The 9,731-nt window shown below is 32.8% G+C and overlaps 1 protein-coding gene and 1 long non-coding RNA gene across 4 annotated transcripts; both read left to right on the top strand.

Moving 5' to 3' along the window:
• The first annotated feature begins 210 nt into the window (after positions 1–210).
• LOC108812319 (NAI2-like protein) lies at positions 211–5,251 on the top strand. 2 transcript variants are annotated; one of them, XM_057000052.1, is made up of 12 exons: positions 211–1,618; positions 1,757–1,805; positions 1,903–1,958; positions 2,445–2,517; positions 2,603–2,656; positions 2,746–2,793; positions 3,158–3,238; positions 3,407–3,475; positions 3,596–3,649; positions 3,733–3,861; positions 4,222–4,328; positions 4,445–5,251. In XM_057000052.1, the coding sequence occupies exons 1-12, from the start codon at positions 1,529–1,531 to the stop codon at positions 5,126–5,128; spliced, it is 1,494 nt and encodes a 497-aa protein (XP_056856032.1). In that variant the 5' UTR covers positions 211–1,528; the 3' UTR covers positions 5,129–5,251. The 2 variants fall into 2 exon arrangements, with proteins under 2 accessions (XP_056856032.1, XP_018440056.1); XM_018584554.2 differs by having other exon boundaries at positions 214–1,618; positions 3,152–3,238.
• A 1,959-nt stretch (positions 5,252–7,210) lies between these two features.
• LOC130505444 (uncharacterized) lies at positions 7,211–9,394 on the top strand. Of its 2 annotated transcripts, none has more exons than XR_008941686.1 (3): positions 7,211–7,656; positions 7,860–8,018; positions 8,772–9,394. It is a non-coding gene; the product is annotated as an uncharacterized LOC130505444 (long non-coding RNA). The 2 variants fall into 2 exon arrangements; XR_008941685.1 differs by having other exon boundaries at positions 7,213–7,656; positions 8,795–9,394.
• The last annotated feature ends 337 nt before the right edge of the window (positions 9,395–9,731 follow it).

The raw sequence follows: 9,731 nt of genomic DNA, 5'->3' as shown, positions 1-9,731 counted from the left end.
TATATTTTTAATTATATAAAATGAAGAATTTTACTTGATTAATACTTAATTATTTTTTATTTGTTTTTAAACTTCTAACCTTTATATTAAAAGATATTTTTCAGATAACAACATACTATATATAGGAATTATCTTTTTATTTTAAAATATATTTTTAAATTTTTGATAATTCTTATTATTATTAACTTTAGTCACTTATCTATAAAAATAAATAAATTTGTTTTTATTTGTAGTTAGTTATATATTTGATTTATTAAAGATATAATCATATTAACTACTCTAATTCTTAACATGAGAGCTGAATACGGAAAAGTACTTATGTAATAATTTATTTTAGAAGGTTCTGTATATGTATTTATAATTTTAATTTAAAACCAGTGAAATTATGTGTGATTTTTTTTTCTTACTAATTAATTTAATTTGAAATTCCTAAAAGAAATTCCAAACTAAACCCGGTATTCCCCGGTTATTTTGTTAGGTTACGTACCCCAAACGGCTATAATTTTTTCAATGTTCCGCAAAACACGCTTTTTCAAAATAAGGTCGATAAATGATAGTCAAAATCACAGTCTAATATATATATGACCTTAAGCTCCATGCCAAGTCTCTTACAAATCATCAAAGTCAATATTTGCATTTTGTAGTCAACTTTTCTCTGTCTTATAAATCTGACCCCAAGTTTGGATAGTCATAAATTTAAGTATTTGTTTCCTTCGTCTATTCATGTCATTTTCACAGTCTTGTAAATTGTAATATAAACGACCTAAACTCGGTAAACTCATATATTATGCTTTTGTTTCGTTTCGTTTGTTCTTCATATAACCTAATTTTGTGGTCGATTTCACATGCTTAATGTATAATTTTATCTGTTGGAGTAAAATAACGAAATAGGCTTTTACTGAGAGATGTATATGTACAATTCTTTACAAGTTATTTGAATTTTTTAAAAAGAAAAATGTGAATCTTTTTATTATTGGAACCCGGACCGTGGTACCTCGCGCCAGATGACAAAGTCGGCAGTATTACTACAGTACATGTACAAACTAATACGACTTGAACAAATTTTAATTAACAATGTTTTAATCACGAAACAAAACTTAGGTTTAGTAGAGAACTTTAATAGGAATTGCACACTTGATTTTGATTTTCCCTGGTCATCTATGGAACTACAAGATGTGAACCTGACTTACGATATAGCGAGTGCACTTATAATTAAAAATCAATAAGCTCCATGACCCGGTCAATTAACAACTTCAAAAATCATCAAACCTTAACGTATATTTACATCATTTATGGGGTAGAAGTATATTTACATCATCGATTGCGAAGCATAGAATATGTTATGTTATTGATGAGTAAATAAAAGGACTCGAGACTTGATTAAATATGTTTATATTAAAAAGACGCGTTAGTTTATTCTACATCATGAGCTCTATTTAAAGCACAAGAAGCTTTGCTTCAAACATCAAAACAACTAAACAAGTACAATCTTAAGGAATAAAACATTGTCTTTTGTTTGGTGTATGTAATGACAATCTCTGCGATGGGAAACAAACGTGTGGTTTTGGCGCTAGCAATTTGTCTCGTTCTCTCAAGCTTCCATGAGGTTTCTTGTCAGGTAAGCAAGCCACAATCAGATACATTTTTCTTAATTAACATACCAAACTATTAAAGAAGGAATAAGAAGATGAATATCAAAAAGATGAATATCAGAATTGAAATGGACCTGCATGCATTGATTTGATTTTTGTTTCAGGTTGGCGGAACCAATAAATTTGGAACGTTAGAGGGTCAAGAATCTGAATGTAAACAATACATATTTAACGAACTTAATAATTTTGTTATCTTAACGTCGATATATAAATAGCCAGTGTATTGAATTTGTGTCTTGTTTGGTTGCAGATAATGTCCAAACAGGGAAAGCGACATCATCTGTGTCTCACTCGGTTGAAGCTGAGGTAAAACCTCGAACATTCTTTAGATTTTTGTAACTCAATTCTTGGTTTAAAAAATGAGGTAAACTTAGACTAGTTCTTTTGATGTTTTATAACTCAATTCTAGGTTAAAAAGAAACGAGGTGAAGCTAGAACATTTCTTCTTCTTTTTTTACCTAGAACATTTCTATGATGTTTATAATTCAATTCTAGGATAAGAAGAAAACGAGATGAACCTGCAATAATTATTTTGATGTTTATAACTCAATAACTCTAGATTAATAAACGAGGCTAACCTAGAACATTCTTTTGATGTTTATAACTCAATTCTAGGTTTGAAAAACGAGGTAAACCAGTAAATGTAGAACATTCTTTTGATGTTATAACTCAATTCTAGGTTAAAAACAATAATTTATGGGTGATTTGGAGTACAATTTTTTGGCCTGTCTTAAAGATTTCTTTAGAAAACATGTGTTTTTAACTATGGTCTGTGAACTTTCGGTTATATAGTCGGAAGCTGCTAGTAGTTATGAAGCGGGTCAAAGTTCCAGTAGTTCAGACGACATCAAACGTCTAATGCAAGGTATAGTGTTACAGATGTTAATTAATAGGATTAGAACTATGTATTCCGATTATGTTATTAATAGGTTTGTCCTCTTCGATTGTAGGTTTTAATAAAAATGATGGAACTGAAGCTGATTTAATGGATGCTTCTGAAACCGGTAAGATGTTCTTCCTATTCCCCTTTGTTTCTCCGAGGCAAAGTTTTTTTGGTAACTAAAACACTTTTATTATGTGTGCATCAATTCAGGTGCTTCGAATCAGGAACGGGTGAAAGAGCTTCAACGCCAGATGGAAGGTAATTTTGGCTATATATGTTTTCTTAGAAAACATTGAACGTGTGACCAAAAAAAAAAAAAAACTTTGAACCATTATTGTAAGACCATCTTTTAATGTATTTGTACTCTTTTCATCTAAATAGAGGTTGAATTTACTTCCATGTATTTTTCTAATATAACATTTCTCTATTAGAGGAAAAAGTTTAAAAACCGTTGTTTCTTCTCCTATTTATATATTTATAGAAAAACTAGCAATATATTTTATAGAAAGAAATAGAGATGAATTGAATTACATTTACTTCTAGTGCTATTAGAAATAGAGATGTTCTAAAAGTTTCTTCTATCTAATAATTGTTTTCATGTTCCATTGGATCATAGCTTCAGCATCTAGCAGAACTGTTGTAGAAGAAGAAGAAATCACAGAGGAAAAGAGTAAGCTGGAAACACTTGGAACCACATTCCAAGGTAGACATTTATTACTAATACAAAATTTTGTATAGCTTATTATAGCTAAATTTTGTATAGCTAAATTTATTATTTGTATTTTTAATAAATTTATTATTTGTATTTTTTAAAATTCATATAGAGAATTCAGTGTAATTTGAAGCTTATTTGTTCATTTGTTACTTCCAGGGAGTGAAAGTAGAGATGATGGAAGCGATATAAACCAAATATACTATAAAAATAACGGTGAAAAGGAATGTAAGAATACACTTCAGTCAATGTTCTCATTTACTTATTTAGTTATTTATATGTTAGTTATGCAAAAGAGTTCTTGGTTCAGTCAGTATTCTGATTTACATATATCATGTATTGTCACAGCTGAGGGAAACCGAGGGTTCATGATAAAGGAACCGATAATAACTAGAAATGAAGGTATATAATCTTCCTATTCTCTGTGTAGTTCTTAAGAAGTTATCAGATCATCGTGATGTATATAACCAATTATCTGCTTTCAGATGAGTCAATGGGAAGTCGTCAACAGTATGAGTCGAAGCAAGAGTCAATGGAGGGTCGTCTAGAGTATGAGTCGAAGACAAGCAGTAGCGGCTCAGGGGTTATAGGGTCTCTATCAATTGGACAGTCAGGTTTGTCTCTCAGTTAAGCTTTTAATTTGGTCGTACCATACATAATACATTAATATAAAAATGTGATCAGGAAATGGTATTAGTTAAGATTATTGTCTAAGTGTTTGCCGTGTTTTAAGTTAGTTATTGATTAAGCTAATAATTTAGAAAAAAGCCCAAGTTTACAAAGGTTTTTGCAATTATGTGTATATTAAATTTTTCCTATCCTAAGTAATGTGTTACTATTTAGCAGTACAATTGCCTAATTTTCTGGTAACTGTAAGGAAATTTGCTCAAATCTGTTTGGTAATCTCTAAAATGCCATAATTACACAAAAACTCAGAAGATCTTGAATTTTTTTTGTTGTGGACACATATGCAGGTGCGTGGCGCTGTATTAACCCAGACAAAGATGGTGTTAAGGGAGATGATTCTATGGTCATACCAAAGTACGACTTAAATGACATCATCAAGGAAGAATCCATTAAGGTAATGCTCAGGCTTGGAGAACATCTTTCATGAAATATATATATACAATTATTATTGGGATAAACTACAAGTTATTTTTGTAACACCACTATCAATGTGTTAACTTTGATATGTAGGGATCCTCGTCAAAGACCTCTAGTCTCATAACATCGCTGACCGAGATTGTTGATAATCACAAGAAAGGACGATGGACAGATGTAAAAATAGGAAAGGTTTCTACTACAGAAACATCCGAGAAAGTAAGGAAGCTAAAAATGACCTTGCAAAAGTATGTTGGTATAAAGGTACATGAGCTCGTAGCTCGTTCGGATTACGAGGATATACTGACAATGGGTGCACGTTATGAAGAACTAACCAGGGCTAAAGTACCCTGCATATCGAGGCTGGCCACGTATGGGACAGTGATAAGAGAAGGATTCAAGGCCTCTCAGCGAGTGAAAACTGTGCACCAGACTGTCATATTGCACGAAAAGATGGCCATAGAGAAGCAAAAAAGGGTCGACGCTGAGTTCGAGTCAGTCAAGGCTTTGGCTCAGAAAGGAGACAACTTGGCCGTGCAAATATTCGCGATGAAGAAGGCGGTGTTGAAGCTCGAGGCTGAGAAGAAACAAGTTGAGATTAAATTCCAGAGGAGTGTTGAGAATCTATCAATCGTTCTAGAGGAGTCGTCTCATGCATACGAGAAGCATCGTGTGGTTGTTCGCGAGTGGAAGGAGGTGCAAGCATCTGCGGAATATTCTCTTGAGACCATCCAGAAGGCAGATGTTGTCTGGGTTCAGTTTCTCAACACTCTTACTTAAACAAAAATACCTTTTTGTTGTTCTTTCTCTTTCAATAAAATTTGCTTAATTTTGTTTTCGACTGTGATCATATATGGAATAAAATCATCATTATATACTAAATTAATAAACTTATTTTATTAATTCAATGCCAAAGATATTTCATGTCATCATAGCTTTAATTTGAACTATTATGAGTAAAACTTGATGAGTTGTGAACGATTTAGTTTTCTTTTTAGATAAAAATATGTAAACTATGTTTCATTAGGCTAATTTCTATTTTGTATCATTTTTGCCTCTAATACTTTTTAATATTTTTCAAAAGAAATCAAATAAATAGTTTTACAAACAAAAAAAAATTAAAATAGTAACTATACTGAGGATACCTATATCAATTTGGTGGTATTTTACAGTTTAAAAAATGTTTAATATAATTATTTCATAGCATAATAGAAAATGTAAACCATTTTTCATTGAATCTATTATATTTAGAATATGTGATCTACGTAAATAGTAGTTATCTAAAAATATTTGGAATACACATTCTACGCTTAATTTATCGCTCTAAAATTTGTAATAAATCGGAATCTACACATTATAATAAATCTAAAATTAGTAGAAGTCGATTTCAAACATGTTTACCGTATTATACATAGAGTAGAATACATATTATACTAATAAGGATAATCAGTTCCAAAAATATAGAAATAGAATACTTGAAAATATTCAGTTTCCTTATACTTTAAAAAGCAAATTTTTCAAAAAAATAAATTAAAAATCGTGATAAACTGCCTCTTACACCATCTCTATATTCTATTGATTGTTCCCAAAAATTTCACATTTATTCTACCATGATTCATATCTATGCTTCATGTGATGTTTGGAAATTGGTTGTAGCTTCAGGTTGAAGTTTTTCTGTTGATGAAAAGAAAGAGGGAAGGTTACTTGCTTTGGAATTGAGTTCCTCTACTGAAGAATTACAGAAAATTGTTATATAGAGGATTTTGGTTTCATAAAAACAGATGCCAATTTGGAGTTGAGTTGTCTACCTATTGGGTATGTTGATCAATTCATCAGAATGTCCACCGGTGATCATTGCAAACTCACACCAAATTACATTTTTTTCTAGGGTGGTGTAAGAAGCATCAGTCAACTCGATTGTGTATTACCTATAAAGCAAAGCAAGGGAATCCAAATAAGGTCGACATTAATCTTAATAAGATGCGAAATGATTCACGTACTGGTGAAGAAGAGGAATGAATTCCATGTGACAATGGGGTGCTTCAAGTAATGTGAAGGGGGTTAAGCATAACGAGAAGAAGAAAGGGAAAATGAAGCAAGGTGAGGTTGATGGAGATGATTTTGATACTTACAACATCTCTGAAAAAGAAAACAGAGAAATTTTGGCAAATAGTTCTTTGGTCGAATTGGTTAAGAAAGAAGATCTTTTTCTTAATAAACAATTTTTTATGTGCAATGAGGCATTACTTTCACTACATAGTTATCAAATCCAATAAATCAGTTTGGTGTATTAGATGCGCTGATAAAGTGTGCTTTTGGGATGCCTGAGAGTGTTTGAAGGGGTCGACATATTTTATTAATAAGAAGTATATCGGTGAACATTCATGTACACCTGCAAGCAAAACCATATATAGCCGAATTAGAAAAGAAAATAACATCAGATGAAGAGAATCGAAGGTAAACACCCGAGAATTTACCATTGACAAAAATCAAGTGTCTGACGTGGAATAGGCATGGGTTGTTACTAGGCAATGCTGCAACTTTAACGCCGTCGTGTGATCGCCGATTTTAGAAGCAGAGAAGAGCACGCGTTTGCAAAAAAATGAAGGAGAAGGAAAAATTCGAACCGAATCCGGCAGGGTGATGGTGTTACTCAAATCGGTGCCGTAGACTATTCAACTTCTACGAAGTTACCAAGAGAAGTAAAAAGGAAGTTAAGCCACAATTTATGTTTTACATATAATAATTAAGATTTTTTTTTTGCTTCAGGTTTCACGGGTTGAAAGGAAGGGCAATACAATATTAATCTATAACAATAAAGTAGGCATATCTGCCTTTTCCTGCGTCCACGTCGCTCTGGAGGGGGTGGGCATTTTGCGACACGTGTCAATGCGCTGAGACGTCTGTGTATGTCACGTAATTTTTTCATGCGCGTCGCTTTGATCTTTTCCTGATTCTTCTATTTGAGTTTCCCTTATCTTTTTTAAAAAGGCCCACATAAGCTCATATTCTGATTTCTTCTTCGTTCTTCTCTTGCGGCGGATGCTTTACCGTCAAATTTTCACAGAAACTAAACAGTCCCTTTGCTACCTGTAACTCCTCTCAACTCCTTAAATCCAACATTTATTTTGAGTTTTTCACTTGATTAATCCACTCATCCTTCATTAAGATCTGTGTGCACCTGTTCGTTTCCCTTGAAACCGCTTTCATCCTCTCCGACATTCATCTGTACTCGATTTTGGGAAGCCCGTAATGGGAAGAATGGAGGAGAGCTGATGGGGATTGACTTGCTCTTTCTTGAAGAAAAGGTGATGTGTGTGGTTTTATATCGTTGTTGTTTCTCATCAGCATTCAGTCCATTTAATTAGTCTCTCTTTATGTCCTTCAATCCAGATATCACACTATTAGATATTTAATTTGCCTTGCTATCAATAATCGCCACCATATTTGTCTTCTTCCTGAAATTCCAGCGACCACTTTCAACTCTTACCAATACGATTCCCATATACAGGCAGAGAGAGAGAAGAGTCTGCTAAGATAGAGATGTGAGGCATCAGGACTTCAAGGCGGCGAAGTTTGCGCTCTTCCGTTGAATATATTCACTTACAAGAAAATCTGCAACGGTGCTTCTGCTCAAGCGTCGAGGCACCAACGTCTCCATGTACATCAGGTACCCTATGGCCATCACAACACTTCTGTATTCACACGGAAATGCTGCTGATATTGTTCAGATATACTAGCTCTTAGTCGAGCTTACTATTCAGCTCCGTAAATGGGGTTAATTCTTTCTTTTCTTTTGTGTGTATTCACTTGCTGATACTAAAGCTATGGATTTAAATTCTCAGATCAGTTTTTCATTACTGTGTTTAGCTCAGAAAGTTAGATCTGAATTATTATTTTTGGATTATCTAAATACTCTGCTTCTGAATTTTTGTAGCTATTTATTAGCTCTTAGACCCTCTCTCTATTTATATAGATATTATTATAGATACATTAAAAATGATGCAATGATGCAATGATGAGTGTATACGTCTATATGTTCTTAATTTTCTCTTTCAGTTCTCAATGATTCATATACGTGCTTGATTTCATATATTTGTTTTTTGGATCGGTAATCATTGTAAGAACCTTTGGTGGGGACATGGAATTTGGAATTTTGGTGAATTCTATTTGTTTTCAGTCTCTCTCTACACCATCCCTGTAAATGATGCGATGATGTTTGTGTACGCCCCTCTGTTCTTAATGCTCCCTTTAAGATTCCCACTGGATAGTTCATGAAGATATGCTTTTCTGATTTCATGTATTTGTTCTTTGGACTGGTAACAGTTGATTTGCTCTAGATACTGTGCAAACCTATTGTTGGAACATGAAAGTTTAATTTTTTTGTTGCATTATATTAGCTCTTTGACTCTTTTCTTTTTAGATACAATACTTTTGTTCTTTCAGTGTGGAGAAGCATATACTCTTATCGCTCAAATCTATCAAAGTTTTTCCTAACGTTATGTAAGTATTATTTCTGTCGCATACTCTCCTATCAATTTGTTTTTCTTCTTAAACATAATTGCATTTGTTGATCACAACCAACAAGAGACTGGTATCGCCTGTGTTTCTCCATCATTACTCGGTCATAAATCTGCTTGCAAGGAAAAGCCTTCGACCCCTCCTCATCCTACCAACGGCAGATCATCTTTGTGTTATCTTATTTATGCTTTACTGCTCGCCGATGAGGCGATGACTATACCACTCACTGGAAACAGCAACATCAAGCCTCTGAACGTGTCCCAAGCTCTCACTACTGGCCTCCTGCAATTTCTTTTGAAGCTCATGTGCACAAGACCAATGAGAAATGCTTCTTTGAACCCCTTTCGATATGGCAGAACTCCTAGAGTACTCACTCACTCATTTAAAGCTAAGCGACACGCAAAGCTAAGCGATAAAAAATTGCCTGTAACACGCTTTATAAAAACTTACGATAGATAATAAAAATGTATTGGTTACCTAAACCAAAGACTACTAAAATATTTGAATATTTAATTTATTTTCTCACGGTATATTAGCATCCTGGTTATAGGGTGTTACAGGCAATCTTCGAAGATAATAAAATCCCAGAATTTTCTTCGTATTTTTAAAATACTACGTAAAACAATAACAAACAGAATTTTTTTAAAAATATTTTTTTTGACTAAGCATTCAAATTTCAAAAATATTTCATTCCCATATACGATGTACCTATTTATTCGGATGGTATCCGTGATAAGGAAACTAACATAACGATTATTCTATGGTTTAAACTTCAGTTGCTACTAATAAGTAATAAGTAATAAATAATAAAATATTATTAAAACAATATTATATAGACAAACAAATGATTTTTTAGTTAATT

Source organism: Raphanus sativus, unplaced genomic scaffold, assembly GCF_000801105.2.
Source record: "Raphanus sativus cultivar WK10039 unplaced genomic scaffold, ASM80110v3 Scaffold2285, whole genome shotgun sequence".
Taxonomy (NCBI): Eukaryota; Viridiplantae; Streptophyta; class Magnoliopsida; order Brassicales; family Brassicaceae; genus Raphanus; species Raphanus sativus.
Note: the sequence above shows the minus strand (reverse complement) of the source record. Positions and strands in the feature narration are given on the sequence as shown.

Bases quoted from the DNA above. Each gene is read 5' to 3' on its own strand.
- LOC108812319 (XM_018584554.2), top strand. From the start codon at position 1,529: ATGACAATCTCTGCGATGGGAAACAAACGTGTGGTTTTGGCGCTAGCA. The intron at 2,518-2,602 runs GTATAGTGTTAC...CTTCGATTGTAG, and splicing joins CATCAAACGTCTAATGCAAG to GTTTTAATAAAAATGATGGA. The intron at 3,476-3,595 runs GTAAGAATACAC...GTATTGTCACAG, and splicing joins AAATAACGGTGAAAAGGAAT to CTGAGGGAAACCGAGGGTTC.